Below are 26302 nucleotides of genomic sequence, written 5' to 3'. Positions count from 1 at the left end.
TTGTATTTTAATTAGATATTTATAATGGTTACAAAGCAACTCTTCAAGAGAAGTTTTAAGAATCTGGCCTTCCTTCTAAGGCATAACTGTGTTCAAATTATCCTAAAGAGAGGTTGTATATCAATCCAGCCCAATTTGTGATAAATTTACAACTGGGTTCTGCACAGCAGATTTATAACAACAATTAAACAGAAGGAAAATGGGTCATAAATTCTGGTTGGCACAGTCCAGCACCAAAGAGAAGAAAAGAGAATGGTTTGGCCAGATCAAAAGTCAATAATTTCCACATAAAGTGCTAAAGCATAGCAAAAACAATTTATATGGAAAGAAGCTGTTTTTTTTTCCTCTCGTCCTTTTCAAAATTAGATATTGGAGAACACAATGAAGCATCTACATTATGAAGGCCTTATTAAACAATTGGTGTGCTTTCTCAATTTTACGAGGGGTACAAACCCCTCCCTGCTCCTCAATGCCTGAATTTAGTGAAAGTACCTCCCCCTCAGTATGACGAAGGAATCATGGGGGCAGAGAGAGAGAGAGAGTTCTCCAAGAGATCGGATGACTTGAGAGAGCAAGTTTTAAGCTGGATTTTGGTGGTGGGATGAGAGGGAAGCCAGACCAAATTCCAAAGCCAGATGATTTGGAAGAAAACACATGTGTCCCTGGAATGAAGCAACCTAAGAGGCATGAGTTATAAAGTGGGTTATAACCATATTATAAATGGAAACAGAAATCCGAACCCCAAAAGGAGAAAGACATCAAGGCCACTTGGGTCAGAACAGGTGGCGGGAGATGAAGCGTGTGAGCTGTAAAAGGTGGGCCAAGATCATCTTCACCAGTGAGGGAAGACCTTCCAGTATCCTTATGCCTGCCAGAAGTTTAGTTCCGCTACAAGCCGAGTGCTGACCGGCAAAGGATGCCGTGAGGCCAGCCGCCAGCCAGGACTTCATTCTCACCGAAAAGGAAGCATTGACTGGCTCCGTGGAAACCACAGGACGCTTGGCATGAAGCGGCCACACCGTTTACAAGAAGTACACAAGAGCAGGCGGGACACATGACTCAGAAGTCGAAAGAGCAAGCGGCTCTAGGTGCTCTTGGACTTACACCCGTGACTCTGGAAAGCTGGGTTTTAAAAATCCAGCGGGAAGGAGTGTGTGATTGCATAACAAGAGATTTGAAATTCGGAGCCTCTAATCTGGGGACCGCGGATTCTGTGTACTTGGGTGGACACACTGTTTTCTGCACCCAACAGCCATTCTCCCCGCGTCCCAAGAGAAGGGGTTCGGGCATCCACCGCTCCCCCATCTGTGGTCTGAGTGGTTGGAGGAGGCCGCACCCAGGCACCAGCTCCAGGGACGGGACAGGGGACCCAGGTCTGCGCCAATCAGAGCGTCCGATTCCCCTCGGTCCCGGTGATTGGTTGAGGGGTGGGCATGGCCCAGTCGCTCTCAATGAGATGCAGGAGACTTCCGCTGAGACTTAGGAGAAGGAGACTCTCGCTGCTTCCTGCCGGACCTGAACCAGCTCTGCAATAGCCCCCTCCCCCGCCCCCCATCAGCCTATGGAAAGATTAGAGGGTTTTAAGGAACACTTGTCAGAGCTAGGAGTCATCAGCTTAGAGAAGAGTGTTCCCTGGGCCCGCCAAGGGATGGGGTCTGGGATAGGACACCCATAGAGCCTGAGCCTGGCATTCCATTCTCCAGTTCGTTCACCTGCGGATGCAGCAGAATTGCTCATTTGCGCGCCCCCCCCCCAACCTATTTGAGCAGAGGAAAAGTAACTGGAGAGAGATGTCAGGGCAGAGGGAGGGGGCAGCCCCGTTGGTGTGGCCAAAGTGTGCGTCTCCCGTGGGCCACGTGGATGCTGAGGAAGGCATGGAAGCTCAGAGCCAGCGATCTTGCCAGGAGATGCCAGCACCCAGAGGCATGAGGCAGGAACTGGCAGCCCCACCCTGTCAGTGAGCTGTGTAGTGGGGAGGTCCCAGGAGTGCTCCGAACAACTCCTCCAGGGCCCCATCCCAGAGGCCACCGCGGGGGAGGTGCTGAGAGAAGCCTCCGTTACATAGGAATGGGGGATCTGTTAGAAGGCCCCAACGCTGGGAGAAGGGGGCCCAGGTGGGGCAGGGCAAGGACAGGAAGGAGGGTGAGAAAACAGACCACTGGCCCTCCCCAGGGCAGCTTCCTCAGGCCACGGGTCAGCCTGAGCTAAGGAGATGGAAGGACATGAAATTGGATCTGAGACTGAAGTTTTAAACTGGACCAGACTAGTCTGGACTTTTCAATGCCTAAAAGTGACCAGAAATCTTTGAGATCTATTGGAGGTATCATCAAGGAAAGGGAAAAGGAGATTCATCAGAGCACATTTAAAAGAAATTGGAGAAAACACGAAATGTTTCCATGTTTGTACCTCACTTAGGTCAAGACTGTTCAAAATACTGGTTCCACATCTGTCTTGAGACCACTAGGGCAGATCCTGTCTGCAAATGGAGTATGCCCAGAGTGAATGGAGCTGAAAGATGGGGAGAGAGAACAACCTGGGTTCCAGTGATAGAGTTTGAGCCCCTGTATCAAGCCATACCTGAAGGTAGATCTCCTCTTTGGAGTTTTCTGTTATGTGGGTCAATAAACTCCCCAGCTGATCTGAGTTAAGTTTTCTATCACTATTAATAGAAAGAATCCCGACTGATACAGTGCACATACACACTTTTGTTCTTGGGGAGAGGGACACAGCTTTCATTGGATTCTCATAGGGCATTGCTATAAAAGGATACGGCTCAGAGGAAAGAAACTCTGGAGCTGAAATCCAGCGATCTCATTGACAAATACAAGGGAAACCGTTGGATGAGGTGTGTGGGGCTCTCCAGGGGCATCGTGGAAGAGCTAGGTCAGAGCATCCTTGGGTGTAGGGTCTGGGGCCTGAGTCTGGCATTAACTGGCACTCAAGAAATATTTGTTGCATGAAAAGCAACAGGAAAATTATAACAAGTCATACTCTACATGCAAATTTTCAGGAAAATATCAAATGTGTGAACATCTAATCTGCATTTCCGTGTCCTGACAGATGGCCCATATTAACAGAACTCTGGTTATAGTAAAGAAGGAAAAGGAAGGAAGGAAGGAAGGAAGGAAAGAAGAAAGGAAGGAAGGAAGGAATGGAGGGAGAGAGGGAGGGAGGAAGGAGAAAAAAAGAACCTACAAATACTCATTGAGTGGGTACCATGTGCAACACCTAACTATTAAAACAACTGTCAAATCAATTTTTTAAAAAAGACAACACCTATGTATTCCCATCTCTCAGAGACAGTCCCAACTATGACCTGGAGAAAGAAAATGACCTGGCTTGTGGTGGGGGGGTATCTTTCATGGCTGGGGCAGGGCTTTGGACCCTGTTTCTTCTTAGGAGAGGGGTCTGGACCCTGAGAGTCTAGGACTGACTTCTCAAGGTGGAACCAGGGACCACCTGTATCAAAATTACCTGGTTATGTTTATTTAAAACGCAGGTTCCAGGGGCGCCTGGGTGGCTCAGTCGTTAAGCGTCTGCCTTCGGCTCAGGTCATGATCCCAGGGTCCTGGGATCGAGCCCCGCATCAGGCTCCCTGCTCCTCAGGAAGCCTGTTTCTCCCTCTCCCACTCCCCCTGCTTGTGTTCCCTCTCTCGCTGTGTCTCTCTCTGTCAAATAAATAAAATCTTTAAAAACAAAAAACAAAAAAATGCAGGTTCCTAGGCCCTGGCCCAGATTTACAGAATAAGAACCTATGAGGAAAGGGCCCTGGCATCTGCACTTTAAACCATCTTCCCAGAGGCTTTTCTGTACATGAACGTTTGAGAAACTGTACCTACCAGAATCTGTTTATTTTCCTGTGGGGTCTCAGTGCCTGACGACATTCTGCACAGCCCCAGGGAAGGTGGTTCTCCCGGGGTTGGGGGGGATTGGAAGGAAGCTGAGGTTTGGTGATAAAGTATCACCCTCCCTGAGGTCATGGTCGGTTAAGGCTATGTCAGAGGTAAGGGGTTGCGTGAGCGAGGGCCTCTGAATGGAAGCCAGTAACAGTCCTTGTGTCCTTGTGGTCGAGGAACATAACCAGATACAATTATGATGTAGCTGGTGGGACAGACTCCTAGGGCCCCACAGCTCTCTAAATGACACCACACTTTCTAGACTTGATCACTTGCTGCCTTCTATTGCCCTGGAGGGTGTCATTTGGGAGGGAGGTATTGTTTTCATAGACATTATTATTTTTTTTTCAATTGGTGATTAGATTTCCTGAAGGTGAGGATCATGACTTCTACTTCCTAGAGCTCCTGCCCCCTCTTCAACCCACCGCCCTGTCTCCCACACTGCTGACCACTCTCTAGGTGCTTGAAAGTCTTTAGTTTGACCTGTGTCCTGGTTTATTTGAGACCAGGGGGCGAATTCCCTTTATTGCCTTTACTGCTTTCCTGGGATAGCAGCCAGAGTTCCCTCTGGCATGTGTTCTCCCGAGTTCTCAGTCCTATGACATGGTTATGATTGACTCCAGGGGTGGGATTGACCGGCTTAAGCCCTTCTATGCCCCCATTCCCATGGCCATGATAGTTGGTTCCAGAACGGGCAGTGACCTAAGCATCCCGACCAGAGTGAACCTGAAGACTCTTGCTGAGAATTTGGGGCCACCAATTCTTTTCTCTCTTGGTAATGAGCAAGGAGGCCTGCTGGAGTCCTAGACATTCTTGGCAGGCTGCCTGGATTTTGAGAGGAAAGCACACGAGAATGGGGCCGTGACTAAGGATGCACAACCAAGAAGACACTGGGACCTGAAGCCACATCTATTCCTAGGCTGTTCAGTGATCTGTACTGATAAGTACTCCCCCACACCCCCGCCGCCATTTTTTTTTTTTTTTTTTTTTTTTTTTTGCTTAAATCAGTTTGGGTTGTGTTTTGTTATGTGCCATTAAATGTATCCTCATAGATATGCCCTTTAGCTCCCCTTATTTCTCTTGCAGTAATGTACCCCTGTCATCTTGGGTCCCTCCTCAAACAAACAAACCGATAGACAAACAGACAAACACCACAATTACCCATGAAACAGGATAAGATGGGTGGTGGGAATAGGTAGTAGGGTTATTTGGATGCATGGCTTATGGAGACTCCATGCCCAAAGAATATTGAGTAATGGATCAATGTCAACCTGGAGGGAAGCCCTGTTCTGTTCAACATTTTAATCCATGACTTGGATGGAACTGGAGGCATGCTTAGCAAGTCTCAGATGACACAGAGCTGGAAGAATTGCTAATATGACAGATGGCAAAATCAAGATTCAAAATTATTTTGACTGACTTGAGCAATAATAAGGATAAATACAAACTCTTGCATCTAGGCTCAAAAAAATCAATCGTATACGCACGCAGTGGATGGTGGAGACCTGGCTTGGCAGATGTCACAACAGTGTGGAACTTGAAGTGGACTATAAGCTCGTGATGAGCCCAAAGTTGAGGCAATTAGGAACACAGTTAATGAAGTTTTCAAATATTTGAAATAACAAAATATTTGAAAAATGCCTTGGTGAAGAAAGGCTGACCTTACATCTACTTCCCCAGTGGGATAAAGTAGTAGAATTTTCTGGAAAGCAGTTTTCAGCTCAATGTCTAAAAAAAGTTTCTAAGGATCTAACAACAGGCCACCTCCCCCAAATTGTGAGTGTAATAATTATATCAGAATGGAATAGAAAAAAGTCTCTTAGGGTGGTCTTCCCTTTAAAAGCACAGATTTTAAAAATGATTTTAACAACTAGTAAGTCAAAGCAATACACACAAAAGCATCTGGAAAAATATGAAGTCTTAAAGTTGCCTCGCTCAGCACCCCTGAAAGTTTGCTTCAAATTCTCCAAAGAGGAGGCTCATCTAGAAGGAATATCCAGAATCTAGACTCAGCGCTGACCAGCCCCATCTCACCTCACTCCATTTACAGCCCTCGTCCTCATTCCTGCTTTGGCTTGGCCCATCCTTCTGTCTGCTCCTGCAAGTTAGGACTCGGTTCCCTTTCCTGCCTCACACCTGCCCCGCAGAGAGAGTGCTGACTCCACAGCCAGAGCCCTGGGAAACCACACCTCCTTCCAGTCCCTGCCCCATGACCCTCACTCCCTCACTTGCAGCTAAGACTTTGAGCCTCCCGAGCCAGGCCTGGTTTCACGGAAGGCCCCAGACAGTGAAGTATATGTACAAGACACCTTCTTTTCTTTCTTTTTTCTTTTTTTTCTGTTGTTCTGAACACGTCCTTTTACTTGCTAACCCAGAGAGGTGGAGAATGTGTGCAAAACAGCCCAATTTCATCTTATAAACTTAGAATGTGGTTTTCGCGAGGAAGTTATCAATATCATTAAGTTTCACTTCTACCAACACAAAATCATGTGTCCTGCGGATTTCGCATGGATGACTGTACTCACGTATTTCTCATTAAAGCCGTCCACCTCTGTCAGAAGCTTCTCTTGGCAGTCAGGGTTGGTGGCCAGGAGGTAGGTGGCAAAAGAGAGCGTGTTGGTGACGATCTCGTAGCCAGCGATGAGGAAGATGAGGGCCTGGCCTACAACCTCGTCCACAGTCAGTGGCTTGGACAGGCGGCCGGGCTGGTGTGGCTGGGAGGGACCCGCGGCACAGTCGGTGGAGGAGAAGATTTGTCTGACCATATCAAAGCTGTCCACCCCCACAGAGGTGGCAGAATGTCGGGCATCCAGGATCAGTTGGAGGAAATCTCTCCGCCTCTACGGGACAGAAGGAAAAATACCCATTCCAGCCTTTGAGTCACACGAGTGAGATTTCTTGGAGCTCAGAAGAAGACCTGCACGCATAGCCTTTAATGGGCTTGAGCCTGATGGGAACCAGCACCCTCACCGCGGGCTTCTCTGAGATGGCGAGAACCTGGCAGCCCCGAATTCCCTTACACGGCACTGGTTCTCAGACTTTGGTGCAGCAAACCGCAGAGGGTGACGCTGCCATTAAAAAGGATGAGGCCCTTCTATCTGGGCTGATTGGGAAACATGTTAAGCCATTTTGGGAAAGAAAAAATAGAGCACGTTGCAGAACAATACGCACAGTGGAATCTCATTTCTGTAAAAGCGGTACATGTGCAATATATATAATTACACGTATTTGTTCATGCATAGAAAATGTGTAGCAACATCTATACCCGGAGGCTCACAGTGAGCTGGAGGAGGTGGGAAAACCGGGCGCGGGGGGGGCTTTGATTTTTTTTTTTTACTTTATACATGTTTGAACTGTTGGTTGGCTGCTTGGTTTTCCAACAATAAAACAATTAAAACATCATACAGATTTAAACCAAAGCGTGTGCTCCCTTGTTCCCTTATGCACCGTTCAGGGCTCGGACGGGTGGCCACACACTTCCCTCACACTAAGTAGGAAGCTGACAGAGCTGCTCCTTGGGGAAGCTTGTCTTCAAAGACCACCCCCACCCTCCGGTCCCTTTTCCCCCACTGATCCCCTACCCCATTTAAGTGCTTAGAGCTTTCTTACCGTCTTCCCCTACCTTCCTTATCAGCAATTTGCATATTCTTTATGTTTTTCACTACCACTAATTGTAACAATAGAAGCTTTACGTCTTGCTTTCGCATTGACAAAGCGTACCCCCCGCATATCCCTTCTTCCAAAAGCGTGTTAATGTGATGAGTGACAACCAGTATGTTACTCTTTTCTGAAGTTTATGGGACCAGACCAGGAAAGGGAGGGTGTCAGAACCACCAGCAGAAACAGATTGTGATTTCAAAGTCCTTTACTTGGTGTGGCGTGTGCTCAATTCATTGGCTTCTGAATTTCTATCGCATTAATAATCGATGGCCCACACGTCAGCACTGAATCCCATCTCGTAAGATTGTTGTTACGTGTTGTTGCTTTTTCTCCTCCGTGAGCGTATAAACACGTCTGGGGCAGGACCGTGTGGCCCACCCCTGGCCTGGTGTGGTGCTGAGCACCTGTTAGGCCTGTGATAAACAACCCCGCGAAGAACAATGTGACGCAGTAAACGCGTTTTGAGAAAGGCTGTGTTGGATTTGCTTACGAGCGCACGCTATTTGGGGCGGGAGCCTTGGGAGTGAGGCCTTTGTAGCTTGACTGCTTCCCAGCTTCTGTGACCTTGCAGGACATCGCCTGAGATTCCAGCAGGTTCTCGCAGCTAAGCCTGTGGGCCTCAAGAACATTGCGTCTCGGGAGCGAAGGCCTCGGTATCCTGCCGGCCGGCTCAGCTGAGCCACAGTTGGTTGTCTCTTGCCACCCCGGCCCTGCTCACTCCGATTTCCAGGCGGCATCCTCAAGGGCTGGCTTTCCCCCTATTCGCTCCTGATGCTTGGCCAACATTGGGGCGGCTCTTGGGGCTCCACTGCCAGCCCTGGTCCCAGGGGCCAGAGTCGGGACAGGGCAGGGCACCATGTGTGAGCGGAGTACCTTCTGTTACTTTGGCTCCTGGGTGAGCATTGCCAGGCCTGTCAGCTGGGGGAGTGTTAATCTCCTCGGGGCACCACGAAGTTGTCCCTCCGGCTCCCCGGTGACTTTGCTGGAGGGGGATGGGGACGATGGCGGGCGGGAGAGCTCCGGCAGCTTTTTCCAGTGGTAGAGCCGGGGCTGGCACCCTTTCCCCTCATCCCTGCTCAGACAGGCTGCTAGAGGGCCATCGGGCATGGCAGAAATCTGTTTTCACCTCCAGCTACCAAGGCCGGCTGAAAGGGCTGCTCTCTGGGGCCTGGGCGCCAGAGAAGAGCATTAGTGTAGATGCGTTTCTTGTATTTGCACTGCATCAGCGACAGTATTTGAACACTGCCCATTTAGGACCGAAACAGAGCGGCTTTATGGTTATAATGGTTATACCCAAGAAAATACGCACCCTGATAGATGTAGGTGTCTAATCCACCCATCGGCTAGAGCTTAGAAAAATATTTACCTTTTAACATCTGTGCTGCATTTTCCACTGCGCAAACACACATCTGTTTGATGGAATGTCTACAGAGTTTAGATGGGTTTAAAGCAAGTTTTCTTAGTAACCATATAGCTCTGTCTTGACACGGGCAGTCCTGGATTTGTGGTTGGGAGGTTTTTCTCAGATCAGCTCATTGTTTGAAACAAACAGCTCTCGAGTTTATAAAAGGAAGAGCTCGAGGCAATCCTAGTAATTGGATCTTTAATAAACCCCTCACCTCTTAGTAAGCCATTCGGCGCAACAGTTTTAGAATTTTCAGCCTGATTCCACAGCCTGTGGGTTTCAGGCTGGGGGAGGGGCGGGGGTGTGTGTGAGAAAACTGTCATCGGGAAGCCCTTCAGAGCAATGCTGAGGTTTTGAAAATGCAGCTTTCCTCACCGCTCCTTCCCCAGGCTTCATCCTCATTCTGGAGACGCAGGAACCTGGATGAGAACATTCTGTCCTTTTAGGTGGCAGAGCCGGGCCAGGGATACCAGTGAGGGGATTCTTCCCACACCTCCAAGGGCATCAAGTGGAGTTCACGATGGTGTGTGCGCCAAAGGGCCGGGAGCTTCTATACACCTTGCCCTGCCTTCTGAACAGGGGACACCTTTGCTTCTCAGTCTCCAGAAGGGGAAGCCAGGCTGGACGAGGCTGCTGCTGGTGCATCCAGCCACTAATTGACCCCCCGATCTCATTCTGGGCCCATTGGCGCAACTACGGGATCTCACGGCGTCCCTTGTTAATCCCTCTGAGCCAGTCTTTGAAGCTACTCTCTCAAAGCTCGCACAAGTCAATTCCTGAGAAGACATTTTAGCCCTGTTTTTTCCTTTTGAAGCAACTTTCTTGAATGCAGTGAGGCCCTTAAAGAATAGCATTACACATGCATGAGTGTATCCAACAGTGAAATTATTTTCCAGACCCTGAAAAGTCCTATTTCTGTTCTCAGCCAAGTTCAAACAACAAATATTTCCTGGATTCCCACTATGCACCAAACATGGTGCAAATCTTTAAGGAGGAAAGAAATCTCTGGGTCTCGGATGACACACGAGCGAGCCCTCCGCCCCAAATTTTGTAGCCACATCCTCCATGCCGAAAGCCAGTGGGGGGTTAATTGCCCGCTGCCCAGGCTCCTCCCTACTGCTGACGCTCTTCAAGCTGTAAAACTACACCTTGCCGACTTTCAGTAGAAAGAATATGCTGATGAAAAGTCCATGTTGGCACATTTACCTAGAAAATTCTTTGGGGCTGATGTTGCTGGTGCTTGAAATAGAGAGGCCATGAATTTGGGGGGGCATCCATGTCAAAATGTGGACAATTTGCTCTGGGCTTCTCTCTACCGTCCCCCCCCGCCCCCCCACCCCAACCGTCCTCACCTTTCTCTTCCATGTTCGCCCCTCCTCACCCCTTCTCCTTTCCTTCAAGTGCCCTGGAAAGCTCTAAGCGGTGGCTGCTGAAGGCCAGCGTGCTGTGGTGTGCGGGGCTGGGAGGCAAGAGACAGGGAAGAGAGCGCGGTGCCACATTAGGTCCCGTTCCGTTTCCACGCCGTGTCCTATTAAGATCCCTTACCTCTTCTGCCGCTTGCTGGTCCCGCAAGGCAATCACATTCCTAATGAGTTTGTTAAAAAAGCCATTCAGTTCATCTCGGTTCTTATTGGGCAAAATCCGGGCCAGTGGGACCATTATGGATGGAAATGATACTTGAAAGAGAAAAACAAAAGCTACGCTGAAAACAGGGCGGCAGTAACCCGGAGCTATCCAATGCCTGTTGCCCGGGAGGCAGACCCCGGCCTTGACTTAGAGTCACCTGAAGGCAAGGGGGGCTCCCCTCGGTCCGAGCTTTCCCATAGGGCCCGTGCCTGATTCCACCTCCCCACGCCTCACTGTCCCTTGCACGTTGTAAGCACTCCATACGTGTCTGCGCAATTGAATCCGCACTTCCCTCTCGCCCCCAGGAAGTCAATCTCATACTTAGAAATTAGTTTTCCAGGTCCCAGATAGGAGGGCCCAAGGTCTTCGTATTCCATCAAGAAAGGACAGATGATGGGCCATGTTTCCCATCTGAGCAAGTGGTGGAAGCTCATCTACTTTCTTAACTTTCTGGCCATTTGCATTTGTTTCGCACGGGGTCACTGTCCCCGGAGCTACCACCGGAACGGTCCCTAAGAGCTGCCCAGGCCGCTGCTGGCACGAATGCTGGCCCCTCGATACCTCCCTTTCTGTGCCAGGCGCGGCCCCGTGCCTTTGCTGCCACGGGCTTGGCGGGGCTCCCCGGGCCAGGGACACTTATCCTCTCGTGGAGCAGGGTCTAGGTCGAGGGGCTGAGCTGCTGCAGGGGGCCTCAGGTCAGCTCAGCTTCCCAGCATGGACAATGGGCCCACCGTGCACAGCACTGCATGGGAACCTGGATCGGGAGGGTAGTTCTGGACCCTCGGAGCTCCCAGAACACTCTGCCCATTTTCAAGAGCCAGAGTCCAAACCATTGTGGTGCAGCAGGGAGGTGGGCTCAGAGTGGCCGAGAGAGGAGGGGTAGCTGGGGCGGGACAGCGGAGCCGCCCACCGCAGGGCGTGTCCGTGTCCGTGTCCGTGGTCCATGGCAGGTGGAGCTGACTTGGGGGAGCGGCTCCCAGGGGGTGGCTGGGGTGAAGGACAAAAGGGAGGCTGCTTTGACCCCCTTGGCGACCCCTCCTACAATTTCAGTGAGGAGCTGATGCAGGTGCTGGGGACTTCCACAGAAATGGGCTCAGAAATGGGAATGAAACTGACCAAGGAATAAATACAATTTAGCAGCCCAGCAGAAAGGTTAGAAGTTAGGGCAATAATCAATAACAGCAATAGCAACACTTCAATACTTCCATAAAAGCAAGAAGGTGCCGGAATTGGCCAGAGGGCAAAAACTCACTTCTGAAATAAAAATAAAATAAATCGACCCGTCCCCACGGCATTAGGTAACCTGCCAGTCACCCTTCACGTATGATTTCTAGTTTGCTGTGTGCCGGGCTTCCAGCGGAGAAGACTTCTGAAGAGGATTTTGCTGGAGGGGAGGAATATGTTGTAGAAAATGAAAGGCTTTGGGGGTGCCTAGGTGGCTCAGTCGGTTAAGCGTCTGCCTTTGGCTCAGGTCATGATCCCAGGGTCCTGGGATCGAGTCCCACACTGGACTCCCTGCTCAGCGGGGAGTATGCTTCTCTCTCTGCCCCTCACCCTGCTCTCGTGCTCTCTCTCTCTCTTGCTCACTTGCTCTCTCTCAAATAAATAAATACATAAATAGATACATAAGAAAATGAAAGGCTTTGGGCTCCCATCTTGGCTCTGCCTTTTTTTTTTTTTTAAGATTTTATTTATTTATTTGACACACAGAGAGACACAGCTAGAGAGGGAACACAAGCAGGGGGAGTGGGAGAGGGAGAAGCAGGCCTCCCGCGGAGCAGGGAGCCCGATGCGGGGCTCGATCCCCACCCTGGGATCATGACCTGAGCGAAAGGCAGACGCTTAACGACTGAGCCACCCAGGCGCCCCTTGGCTCTGCCTTCCTAAGCTTCAGTTTTCTCATCTGCAAAGTGGGGACGAGGCAGCACGAGCAAAGTGCCCAGCACGGTCCTCCCTGCGGCAGTGGCAAGAGAGGCCCGCGCTACCCGCCTTGGTAATGAGTGGCCCCGGCTGGTTCCAGGAGCATGAGGCCTCTGCGGGGTGGACCCTGCAGGGCGACTCTCAGAGACCCCTCGAGTGCCCCTTGCTCGTGCTGGGGGCTGAGCCCCGAGAGCTGCCTGGGCCCACCCCGCAGGCATGGGGCCCGGCCAGCTTGCCCGACCCCGGTCTTACCGCCCCGGGCAGGAGCTGTACTTACAGATCAGGACCAGGACAGGCCTGGGGATGGAGAATGCAAAGAAACGCCTGCAGTGCATCACAAAGGGGTGCTCGGGGGCCCTTCGGGAGTCCACCTGGGTGCCAAAGGCGACACTGGCAACCACATCCGTGGTGTAGCAGGTGTAGCAACTGTGGGAGAGGGAGCCATTGGGTTAGGGAAGGACTCTGCCACTGGCCTCGCCATCGTGCACGCTCCTAAAGAGGCACGGCTCCACCGTCTACCTGCTGGAAAGGGAAGCTCCCTGCAGAGCTGAAGTGAGGGGGCGGGAGAGGAGCCCCCCCACCCCCCCGGCCCCGGGATGGGATCCTTTGAGCATGGCAACAGAATGCCAGAGGAGACACAAAAACATCTCGGATGGCTGATGCCAACGAAGACTGGGGAGGCGAGGAGCGCATCACTTCCTCGGCTCTCAGGCTTCGGGCAGCCTGAATCAACCAGCCACCGTCAAATTCCCAGAAGTATGCTCTAAATCTTCCTCCCCATGGAGGAGGGAAACAAATGACCCAAAGCCCATGCTGTATCGTCCCAAAGCTGTGCAGAGTCCGTCCAAAGCCAGGATCGAGTGGTTAATTGATACAGAGCAAGTTGGGACTGATGAATTGGCATCCTGGTTGTCTAGTTTTATAAGCTTTGTCCCCCTCTTCCTCCTAATGATTGTACAGTTTTTCTCAGAGTAACAAACCAAAAACAAGGGCCCTTCACACTCGAATAAATACAAGACAAACTTTGGGACCAGCTTCACGAACATATGTATATTATTACAGGAAACACGCGTTGCACTTTAGAAACAAACAGAAGGAAAAGTGTCTGGCAATAGCTCTAGAAAAATTAACCTCTTCGGCTCCAGGAAACCTGCCCTCGAAGGGCCATTTTGGTATCTTGCGGGAGCAGTCAGGTGAAGTTATTTCTAAAAAAAGCTACCAACGGGGTATGCATATCCTCTTATAACGAAAAGTTCTTATTTTTGTGGCTCGACGGGGGGGCACACACGGAGCTCCTTTCCTTCCAGGTTCTATCACCACCAGCTTATCGTTAAGGAATAAAAGACGTCTCCAGACGACTTCTTTTATTTTGACTGCTTTACTGAAAACATTCCTACAATTGATTACACATGTCCCACTATAGCGAAAACAGTTTGCCTACTGAATGTGATTGCTTCTGATCCTAGCGGCCCAAGAATTCAGGGTTTTTAAGTTATTTACTTTGCTTTCGTAGTTGCTCTTTAGCCAGCTCACACGGCTCATGACCAGAGAGCAAAGTGTGTGTGAGGATTTTGTAAACACCACGGCAGAATTTGAATGCTGGTGATGGTTATGTTATTACTTTATTAGCAATGATAATAGGAACGAGTCGGCTTCTGGCTGACCTGCCTCGCTCACCCTACTCCTGTGCTGTAAGCCATAACTTAGCCTAGGACAACTGGAGGGGAAGCCAGATAATCAGCCATTTAAATTTGGTGTCCACCGCTAAGTAATGGCTTCTAGTCTGAGGAGCACAATTCTTCTTGCAGTAAAAATGCATGGACTTTCCCCACCACCAGCACCCGCCCCCCGCCAGAACCCTGTCCTCTCTGCCCCCTCCTGCATCTGCAGAGGTCAGAGGGCGTGTCCACCCACACACCACTCCCCACTCAAGGCTTCCCTCACCATGCCACACCTACCCTGGGCTTTGTTCACATTCTCTTCACATTTTACGTGGATTTCATTTCTTATTATTCAGTCCACCCATGCTTTTTATGAGCTTCTAGCATTTCCACAGTTTGCTGGTCCCGAGGTAATTGTCCAGCAATTATGTACAGTTACAAGAAGCAGCAATTCAAAAGCACGATTTCTCATCTGTCCCGTATCCACGTAGCACCCTTACCTCTGGATGTCGAAAGCGTCCCCAGATTCCGCATAGCGTTTTAAGTGAGCCAGGAGCAGATCGCAGGCTTGGCTGATTAGGGGCATCATCTGATAGCAGATAACAAAGGGGTAATTAGGACACCATGCAGGGAGCACACCTAAATTAGCTGCAGATAAAGAGGTTATGTGTGGCGCTTCCTGGGAAAACAGACCTTGTTTTCAAGGTAACTTTCATGCAGCTAAGACTCAAGGGGAGGGTCTGAAATTCACAAATATCATAAAATACAATAGCTGTAAACGTCTGTTTTAGCTTACACAATCTGTTCTTTTGGAAGCAAAAAGAAAGGATTTAGAGTAAATACTGTGAAATAATTACAAAAATGATCATTAAGTACTTAGACAGAAATGAGAATCAGTACTTGGTTTCATGACATTTGGTTAGCATTAGAGAGTAAATAGACCACAATCCATATGTACTCTCTCTGGAATTAGCCCAAATCCATGTTTGCTTGGTTCCAATTATACTTTAGGTCTTCTGCTAGAATATAGAATCGTAGTCTCCAAAGGAACGTAAGGTCGTCCATTTCAACTTTTTACTCAATACAAAAATCACTTGTAGAGCATTTCTGAGGGATGGCTATTCATTTCTGCTTCAGCTGCTCAAACCTCTGAATACGTACATGTAAGGGAACCCTTGACTTCAAGACGCCTTCCATGCCCACCCAGAAAAATTGCTGAATTTCTTTTTTTTATATTAAAATATTTTCATTATGGAAAACGTCTAGCATATGCACACACAGAGAGAATGGTATCGTGAACATTCATGTAATTATTGTCCAGCTTCATCAAGTTTGGATCTCATTTTTGGCTGCCACCACTCTGACCCCAGCAGGCTGGCTCAAGTGGGTGGGATTCTTTGCGGAGCCTGATGGCCACCCATGTGATCTTCTATTTCCTCCTGTATGTTTGCAAAGCCAAGTCGGAAACATCGAGGGGAATCCTTCTAACCAGTGTCTGTTCTAGAATGACACCGTAGCTAAAGCAACATGCCATAACATTGTTCTGAGCATTTCTTATGGAAAACATTTTCGAAATGTTAAATATGTTCAGATTTTACGATTTTGACACTAGAATGTAACTTCCTGAGCGCAGGGAAGATTTTTGTCTTTTTGTCTCTTTGTCTTTTTGTTCATTTTTATGTCCACAGAACCTAGAACGATGTCTAGCACATAGTAATTATTTGTTGAACGAGGGAATGAATTTGAATGAATACTGAAGACCCAGTCTTTGCCTTTAAAAGTCTGGAGGCTTTAGGGAAAGTTATAGGATGTTAATCTACTTGTTAGAAGGTATGTTGTGCTGAGGCCAAAATCTGGCCCCTCTAACAACCTCTCACTGGTTTCAGTTGACTTCTTCCATGTGGTGGTGCTTCAAATACTCCGACAGCAAGCACTGCTCCTCCTCATCTTCTAGACAATTGTCCCCGTCCCTTCAACCACTCCTCGGGCAACACGGTCTGCGCACACTTCTCCATTCTTATCACTCGCTCTCTCTCTCATCAGTGTTACTCCTAAAAGGCAGCTCCATAAATGGAACACAATATTTCAGGTAAGATCCCACAAATCGTGATTGGATCACTTCCCTGCCTGCCAATCACAAGCCCAGGTGTATGCGGACTTCTAGAGAAGACTCGTAGGACAATATGGAGGTTCGGGTCAACAAAAGCTACAAGGTCTTTTTCCACAAATCATCACCATATGCAATTGAGTTTTTGACACTTCAGACTCCATTCATTAGAAAAGCTTTATATTTACGTTACATTTATTGCTGTAAAAAGTTGTCCTGCCATGTGTTCTGAGCAGGACAATCTTTTAACTGCCCTAAAACGTTCAGGTGATTGGAGAAGCCTGGCACAGTGGGACAGCCTGGGTGGCTGTTGGCCAGATGTTGGAGGGACACATGGCTTTGTTGGACCCCTCCCTCCTGTAGGTCTGCTAGTCACCCCATGTGTTCTGGAGTGTAAGGACAGAACTGTGATACCAGGGGCCCAACTGTTTGCTGTGGGAGCCCTCCCTGGAGGAGATGGTGCTGAGAAGCAGAAGGACACCCCTGGTGAGTAAGAGTGAGCTGTAGGCTAAGCTCAGGGCCATGTGAGTTTCCAGAGTGGGGACGGTGGCCTGGGCAGCACCTAAGGGCAGGTCAAGGAGCAGACATTCAGAGCAGAGTACACCCCCGCACTCAGTGGAGAGATGGCAGAGCATCTGAGATTCTTCCTCGTTGCCAAGACTTCTGGAAGAAGCACCTGGAGAGGAAAATTCTGAGAAAAAGGACTTTCTGCTCATCCAGCTTCAAGGGCTGAGTGCACCAGAGTGCTTGTACTCAGTGTAGGTGGGCCACGGGGTGTACTCACACATTCAAATCTCATTTGAATTCCTTCTTGTTCCATCTGAGATTTGGTAAGTGTGCCTTCTAAGCCTTCGTTCGGTTTGTCAATGTTTATCCAGGAGCAAACACAGAGCCTGTGGCCCTCCACTAGAGTGCTACTTTAGGTAGCTACAGAATTGGTCAGTCATCTCGGTTTCTGGCTCTTTGGCCAGCTGTGCGTGAACCTAGTAAATATTCAGCCAGGCAGCAACTGATCAATAAGTTGGCCGGGTAAGTTTGTCAAATGATTTGCCAAAATAGGAATGGAATTTACCTCATATGCCTATCCTAAAGTCCGCTCAAAACAGGGATGAGAATCGCTATCCTGATTTATTCTTCGTAACTCTGGGTGGACTCTTCATGACAACTGCATTCTTTTCTAAATGTTCACCCACTGTCAATTTAATAATCTCTCAGTACAAAAGTGCGTGTAAATGGGTCACTTTTAGTGGCCTCTGGGCCATCACTCTCAAAAAATCTTAGACTACCTTCGTGTTTGGAGAACTCTACTATCTCATCCACATTTCTGCAACTGCCTTCGCTGGCTCTATCCTTCCATTATTTTAATAAACTTAGTGGTACAAGTGAACTCTATTTTAATAAAATCCCATATACCAAAATTTCTCTTTGATTTATTTCAGAGGAATAAGAACGTGGTAAAAAAAGAAAAATGCTGTTCGAAAGGAAGTCTTTTTAGGTATCAAGCTTACAGCTCCCTTAATGTAACAAAAATGGTGTGCAACATAAAATTAGATTTATACTCAACTCTTCAGAAGCACGCCCTCTGCATAAAGAGGGGTCCACCCGTACTCAATCCAGTCATATGCTGAACAGTGCAAAGGGGGGCTGGACCCACTGCCCACCCTTGGTTCCTCTACGAGCTTGTAACTAGAATGCTTTGTGGCTGACGGGCATGATTGTAATTTTCTACCATGCTCTGCTTGCTGTCTGTTGCACTGAATGGATGATGACATTTTTATTTGGGTTAATGTGATATGAGATGGGGCATGTAATATGAAAAATGTTTTAAGAAGCAATGCAGAGAAAATATTATAAGACAGTGGAGCATGATCTGTATGTTGGCCAATAGGCGTCATTTCAGGCTTTCTTCCTTGCATTATACACAAGAAGTTATGGAATATTCACTCTCACATGAGTTGCATACAAACAAAAGCTCTCTTTGATGGGCTTGCAATCATCTTTATACAATCCACAAGCCCAGCAGTTACTCCCCTGGATTTGCAGACAAGCAGACATGGGTGGCTTGTGCAAACACACACGCACAGATGAGCACACAATGCTATCGTCAGATCTTAATAAAAGATTCTCATTTGATTGTTACATTTCATCCTTGTAGGATAATGAGAAATTTTTATTTTTGTTTTTTTCCCAGTTTTCATAATGCATGGACATGATACTTATCATCAGATAAAATATTAATGTTATTAGGTTTTAAAAGAATGATTTCTTCTTGGGGATGACAGTCTAACAGCCACACCCGAGGAGAAAGGGTTCCCATTTTGCTTCTCTCACCTCTCACATGGGTTGGCTTTATTCTAGATGATGCTGAGCGTGCGGCTGGTCAGCCATTTGGAAACTAGCAGTCACCATCAAGGGTAAAGTACCACCCTCAGCCTAGGGAAGAAATTCTTCAAGGAAGGAAGGAAGTCCTTGCTCTGGACTGCTCTCTACCTGGAGTTGACTGTATTATTAAATCACCCAGTTAAAAAAAAAAAAAGGATTTTTTTACAGACTGTGCCTGAGGAATTCTGAGTCAAGGTATAGACAGAGGGCAATAGAATTAATTTAACAAGGTGGAGAGAGCTTTCTGAGTGATCAAAAGAGACAACTCATGGGGTAATGACAAGGAAGGGCTAAGAAATTCTCCCGCTCATAGGCTTTCTTCTCTCCTTCTAGGTGATTCCCAGAATTTCTTCAGTGGTGTTTCCTTCTCTGAGGCTAAGATGCTGACCTTGTTAAGTAAACTTGACCCTGGGAGAGCAAATTCTCAAAGCCACTGCCAGTTGTTAGATTTTTTCTGCTTGGCACTTCTTAGTTGTGTGGCCTTGGGCAAATTGCTCAACTTCAGTGAGTCTATTTCTTCATCTGCAAAATGGGAATAATAAGACCTTTGAAGAGTTGAAGAGTTGTGACAGCAATTAGAAATATGTAAAAGGCTTGGCGCTAGAAGGCAGGCCAGCTGTCCTCTGGAGGACCCTCATGCTCCCAGACTGCTTTGGATGCCTGGCACCATTTTCTTTCCTCTTATTCCCATTGGATCCACCTGTTCTTGTCTCACCATGTTATCATTAGTTCCTTGTCTCTCTCCCTTCATCTTTACCTCCCCATCGACTACTCTAATTCAGGCTTTGCCACCTGTCACCTGGAATGTGGCTGTCATCCTGCTTCTCGAGAACAAAGAAGCGTAAGCATCTTTGTAGTCTCAGTACTTTGTATTGTGCCAGACATATAGGTGGACTAAAAAACAATTTTCAAAGAGCTTCCTAGCCCTCTTTCTTTTCACTTTCAATCCATTCTGTACTCAGTCACCAGATTGGTCTAATGAAAATACTTGTGGGGACATTGATTGAAGGACATAGAACAAGCTTGTTATCCTATTTTCCAAAGCCCACTAACAATTGAATCCTGCCAAGAACCATGTGAGTAAGCTTAGCAGATTTTCCCCCAGTCAAGTCTTCAGATGAGATCATAGCCCAGGCCGACAGTTTGACGACTACATGCAGAGACCCTGAAACAGAGGTGCCTGGCAAAGCTGTGCCAGATTCCTGACCCACAGACACCATGAGCTAATAAAGTTTTGTTGTTTTAAGCTGCTAAGTTTAGGGGTAATTTGTTACACAGCAATGGGTAACTAACTAATAGACTTTCAATGTCACCCTCTTGTGGCAACTCTTGAGTGTTGTCACGTATTATTGAAGTTTTCAGTATTTTTTCTATCAGGAATGAGCTCAGTGCAACACATGCAGTTGCATCTCTAGAAATATCTATGCGATGACAGGTTGACTGAATGTTCCTTGAGGGCCTTGACATAGAAGGAATGTTAATTGATCGAAGAGCTCTTTCTGTCTGAGCACGAATGCAGTGCAGTTTGCTGGGCGCTGGCTCTGTGTGAAAGATCTGGTGTTCTACAACCTCTTACTTTGGGCAAGTCATTTGAGTTTCTCTGAACTGGGGTCCTCACCCCCAAACGAGGGGCCAGTTGCAGTGCACTATAAAGTCCCTTTCCATGGACATTCTAGGATCTGAATGAGGTCACTAAGCAACAGATTGAGACAGTTACTTAGGGACCATGGAAAGAGCAGGCAACTTCCTAGTTTGGCAGAGTGAAGAGTTGGATGCATGAGCCTCTCTACTTGCTCCAACACATCCCAAGACCCCATAAGAAAGTCTTATTATATCTCTTTCATGCACTGACTTCAGAATTACATAAAGACCTAAATCTGGTTATTTTTATGTTTCAATAATTTAGTAAAAGTGAAAATTAGAAATTCAGATCCTCTGACTCCTGGTTTGTTGCTTTTGCCTCCACATTCCCTTTGTTCCTCAGTCAACTGACTTCTAGGTTATAATTTCACTTAATGCAGCTCTGATGCCATGAACTTGGAAAACAAACAAACAAACACCATTAAACCCTTGGCGCCCCCTGGAACTTTGGAGAACAGAGTCAGCCCGAAGGCTCCTGAGCAGGGAGAGGGAAAGAGAGGGTCTCTTCTGCATTATCTCGTACTTCTAAACTGAGATGCCCCCCACACTTTGATGGTGTAAAGGCAGGGTGACTCATGGTCTACATATGAAGAGGGATTCAGAAAAGAGCCTGAGCAGAGGGCCCCACCCTAAGATGAAAATGTGGCTCCCAGGAGCTGTGTCCCCCCCTACCCCCCTCCACCCCAGGGCCATGGAAAGTGGAGACTCCAAAGGTATGACTTGCAGCTGTCCTCATCTGTTCCGGAAGTGTCTGTCGCAGGATCTAGGGGGAAGTCTCGCATCCTGCAGGCTAAATGGCTGAAACCCCTTTCCTTACTCCCCCACTTTCAAGTACTTAATAGCTCCTCGCCCTCCAGTGAAGCTCACACCAAACACTCCCCCGGCACAGAACTCTCTGTGCCTCAACCTACTTTTCCAGTTTTCTCTCACTAATCCCTTACATGTACCCTGTGTTCCAGCCAATTTGTACTCCTCTATTCCCTGAACACATCCTGTACTTTTCGTCCAGATGCCTTTGTTCCTGTAGCTCATTCTACTCACAGTGCACCTTCTCCCTCTGTCAAAGCTCAGTAAAATCTTCAGGACTCACTTCCAATGCTATCCCCTGCCCCCAAAGTGGCTTCTGATGCTCGAAAGAAGACGTGAACTCTGTCACCGTTTTCCACTACTCGGTGGTAACGTAGGATTTGTGCACTTTGTTGCCCTTGTACATTAAACACCCCCTTAAAGACAGGGACTAATAAATCTTCATTGAATTTTATGAATTTAATGTTTCATTCTATTTGGCACTCTTAGACCTGCGGGCAATGTTGTTTTGGAACTGATGTCAGAGGGGGATTTTCTGAATAAATAAGAGTCAGCTAATGGGGATGGGAGATGGTATTTAAACATATTGTTGACTTCAAAAATAATAAAAAATAATACCTTAAAGTGCTTTAAATGGGTGGCTAACAAATGTAAAATTAATACCAGTTAACAAAACTTATTACCTCCTTTTGCCACCCAGATATTAGAAACATCCACGACTTATTTTTATGCAGAATTTCCTGCTGATAAGTATCAGCTCTAGCCATCTAGGTGAATAATCAAGTGTCATTTCTAATAAGTCAGTGGTTCCTGTCAAGAGTTGTGACCAATTAGAACTCACCCCGATGAGGAGGTGGCTGCTGGGGTTGCCTAGCAACAGCCAAGCTGGGAGGCACATTTAGATGCTCGTTTAGATTTAACCAGTGGCAAGTCAGAGTGACATTATGAGTCTGGCAAAGGAAAGCCAAATTATAACCCAGGATGGGGTACTCGTGATGAGTGTGTGTGTTTTTTTTTAATGCAAATGGAAAAGGAACATTTTAACCAGAATTTAAACAGTCCATCATTATACCAATTTTAATTAGGAGATTAGGTGTCAGTGGAATACAACTGTGTCGAAGGATAATGGTCCCTTGCTGCTAGAGAAATACCCAGACATTCTGGAAAATGGGCAACTGGTCAGGCAGAGACAATGTATTTTTGGGCTCCAAAGTATTTATTACCACAGCCACACTTGGTTGTAATGACTTTCATTTTTATTGTTTGGAAGGATTAAGAAATAAAAGCAAATATTAAAAATAGACTGCTGGAGGCTCACGCAGCCGAGAGAGAGCTGCTTACTGCAACATTACTGGGAGAGCGGGTTCTGTTCTAGAAGCCCTCGTGCACAATTGTCTGAAGAGTGTACAGTGAAAATTTAAAGGCCAAGCCAAACCGTGATGAAGACTGTAATCCTGCGAAGACTTTTGCACTGAAATGATCGCAGCTATGCATTTACTCATAAGCTGGCTATATCAACTTAAATTTTTAAAAATTGTAGTCATTCTGGAGTAATATGTCTTCTCCAAGGCAGGAAAGGCCTAGACGGAATAATAACCACATCTGCCTCTGCCTTTAAGATTCATATATTATTGACTGTGCCTTCCTGACAGGAAACATCTGGATGAAAGTGAAAAATTAGGCAGAGCGCTGGATTCTTGGCGACTGTGAGAGATACCAGCCTTCCCTGTCAGTCTGGCTTTTCTTTAACTGAGTCCCTATGCCCAGAGATATGATTGGCTCATTTGCTGCTGAGTGACACGACCAGCCAGGCTCAGGCTCTCCTGTATGAAGCTTCCAGCTCTCCTGTATCTGCTCAGTGGGTCACCATCAGCTTAGTGATGTGGGTGAATGAGGAAATCCCATTCCTTCTATTGTGCTTTGAGGACTGAGAGGACACGAGCCACCATATTGGGTAGGATCCATGGTCCATCCAGTTTGGAGCCTGGCCTCTGCTAGAGGCACTTAAAAATGGCGTCCCCCATGGACCACCAAAGTCACAGTGCCCTGTGGCCTCATTTCTCCCAGTTGCTGGCTTTGACGTTAACAACCCATGTTTTCACCTACTAAAAACTTATGTGAGCCCAGAACAAACAAGGTTAAACAGATTTCTTCACTGCACACTCTCCCAACCCATTCAGATACTAAGGTACATAGCTAATCTCTCAGAAGATGGTTGTCAGGGGTGCTTGGGTGGCTCAGTCGGTTAGGTGTCTGACTTCAGCTCAGGTCCTGATCTCAGGGTCCTGGGATCGAGTCCTGCTTCTAGCTCCCCACTCAGCAGGGAGTCTGCTACTCCCTTTCCCTCTCCCTCTGCCCCTCCTCCTGCTTGTGCTCTCTCTCTCTCAAATAAATAAATAAAATAAAATAAAAAAGAAGATGACTGGCAATATTTTATGGAATTGTATGACCATGGGCCTTTTCAGACCTCAACAATTTTAAGTCCTTTTCCTTGGTAGTAATTCATAGCTTGAAAGTTCATTATCATGTAAGTACAGTTTTGATGCTTTCCTCTTAAGTGTATTATTTTCTTCTTGGTTACACTGAAAGCTGCCACTTTTGTGCTGACTTACATAGTCTTAGAAGAGTCTTAGAAACTTACTCTAATTGACTTAATATTTGTAAAATCAGAAGAGCTTAGAGGAATTTACAAATGTGTAGATTGCACGGTATGCTCCCTCTTTCAGATGAATGATAAAATTTAAAAATAAAATTAGTGCTAACCTGGGTCCCCAGGGATTCCCCATTATTTATATTTTCCCCTCAGAGAGAATTAATTTAGTTCCAGTTTTGTTTCCTAAAATTAAATCTATTTACTTTCTGACCCATAATAAAGTTTTATACAACCCCAGGGTTACTCGTTAATAGTCTTTGGTAGAGAATCTAGCATAAGACTCTAAAAATCTCAATAAATCTACTGGTTGCCCTTTTAAAAAAATTCTCTTTTAGGGGACAGGGCGAACACTCTGGCAGGTCAACTGGGCAAAATATTTCCTAATAAAAACAAAAAATCCATCGTTTTCCCAGCAGCGCTCAGGAATCCTGCAACATAGACCTCAATAGCTTGGCTGTCACTGGACTATGATTTCGGTGGTCTCTTTTTCTGGAATCAGGAATGCAGCAACCAGATTTTCACCAGTGCCTTATCTTTCTACGTCATCCCAAATATGAAGCCAAAACCCAGTTTTATTTTAAATAAAAAATACGGCTTTGTGATTTAATGCTGATTTTAAAGTAACTTTCAAGCATTGCTGACAAAGCTGTCTAATATGTACATGGATAAAGACAGTGCCATCTCGGCCCTCTGAATATTAATGACACTTCCAGACACAGGTAGGAGAGGGCGTAGACTGCCAAGGTGCTAATGGAAACAAGCTGCAGAATTCCAAGGGAAAACAAATCTTTATTTCAAGAATAAATTCTGAAGTTTGATAACAGAAGTCCCCAAGCTATTTATGAATTCAGCAAGGAATGGAGATATTGATATTTCAAAGCTATTTCGGGGGAAGACGGGCTCAGGTGTCCATAATCGAGGGGAGGGCAGGCTCGGGTCTGTTGTCCAAGCTTCTCTCGTCGTTTCTGCCTCCTCCACTCCGTGTCCCTGTGTGCCTCACTCTCCTCTCTCTGTCTTTGGGAACTGCTTTTTCTATTTCTGCATGTATATACCTGTGACTCTCCAAAGAGAAAGCCAATGATGTGCCTCGTCCCCTTATTTAGCTTTTCCTTGATAAAATTATTCCCTTTTGTCTTACTTTTATCTTTGTCTTAACATACATCCTTCAGTAGAAAGCTTCCCGGCTCTTTGATTCTCCATCTGTCCATCCACCCACCTACCCGTCCATCCATCCATCCATTCATCCAGCAAATCATCACTGAGTACACATTATGTGCCTATTGCTATGCAGTTAATGATAGAGAAAAGAGGAGTAAATGGGCTATTAGCCGGCAGTAAAGCTACAGAGAAAAACAGAGCAGGGAAGGGGAGACAAGTTTCTGGGGCTCAGCTCCTGCAAGTCTGGGGAAACCCCAGGTCTTTGATGGTCAGGTGAGGGACCAAGAGGAAGACTCACACCAGTGCTTTCCACTCTGACTCTTACCAGAATTATGGCAGGGACCTTGCAAAACATACAGATTCTCAGTCACCTGTAGAAGTTCTCATTCTGAGGTCCTAGAGTGGCTAGAATTATGTATTTTAACAAGGATTCTAGGTGATTCTGGTGCAACCCCTGGTCACACAGGGTTTGAGCACCAGTGACCTAGAGAGCAAAGGGCAATGGGTGGTTAAAGACCAAAGAAGCATCTAGAAACCTAGAGGGTCACTTAGGCTGGGGGAGGAGGTAGTCAGGGGCACTAAGACTGGCACCCTGCCCTCCCTCCCTCCTCCCCTCCACCCATCTTCCACAGGGTAGCAACTAGCCCTTGTCATAGCCTCCATCCTGTCTATACTTTGGTGCAGAGTGATCTGTGCTCAGAGTCCCAAACCTTGCTCTTCAGATTCCAAGGGAAGCTGCCTGTAGAATTAGAAAATTCTTTTCTTAGAATTAGAAATTCTAAGATTAGAATTTCTAAAATTCTAAATTAGAAAAATCTTTTCTTTCCCAAGAATGTTTAGCTTCCAAGACCACTGTCTCAATAGGGCTTGAGAAAGCCTGATGTGTGTGCAGGTCAAAACTGAGCACCGACCTCCTGATTCTGGAAGGCATCCCCTGCCTCCTTCTGAAGCAACACGCACCACTGATTCAGTGCAAGAAGGAAGACCACAGGGGACATGATTTGTAGAGTACAACACACACAGACATTGCTTGAATGTTTGAAAATATTATCTTTGTCACATAGTTTTCTGTGCTGGTGTTCCTTTCTACCTAAGCAACATTTAACACCTTTGGCTGCTCCTTCCTCCTTGAAATACATTTCCCTTCCACATTCTCCTGGACTTCTATTGCAGGCTGCTCTTCTTGAGTCTTACTTGTAGGTCTCTCCTCTGCCCCTCACTTGAATATGGTTCTCACCACCACCCTCTTCTCTTCCTGTACTGCATGCACGCTGGGCGTGACCTTGCCATGTCTATTTTTGATGACCATCTTTCCTGCCCTCTCTCTTGAGCTCCTGACCTGCAGTCAACTACTTCCTGACATATCTATTTAGATGCCCCCTCCCA

At 47.1% G+C, this 26302-nt stretch overlaps 1 protein-coding gene across 1 annotated transcript in view; it reads right to left on the bottom strand.

Moving 5' to 3' along the window:
* TBXAS1 (thromboxane A synthase 1) overlaps positions 1-26302 on the bottom strand; it is a 149966-nt gene that overhangs the window by 39510 nt on the left and 84154 nt on the right. The window contains exons 6-9 of the mRNA XM_021692857.1: positions 14669-14757; positions 12785-12933; positions 10507-10637; positions 6422-6736 (exon numbers count right to left, since the gene is read on the bottom strand). Of these exons, the coding sequence (XP_021548532.1) occupies positions 6422-6736; positions 10507-10637; positions 12785-12933; positions 14669-14757 (684 nt within the window). The remainder of the gene's footprint in view (positions 1-6421; positions 6737-10506; positions 10638-12784; positions 12934-14668; positions 14758-26302) is intronic.

The sequence above is a fragment of the Neomonachus schauinslandi genome, chromosome 12 (genome assembly GCF_002201575.2).
Source record: "Neomonachus schauinslandi chromosome 12, ASM220157v2, whole genome shotgun sequence".
Taxonomy (NCBI): Eukaryota; Metazoa; Chordata; class Mammalia; order Carnivora; family Phocidae; genus Neomonachus; species Neomonachus schauinslandi.
This window is presented reverse-complemented; position numbering and strand designations above follow the sequence as displayed.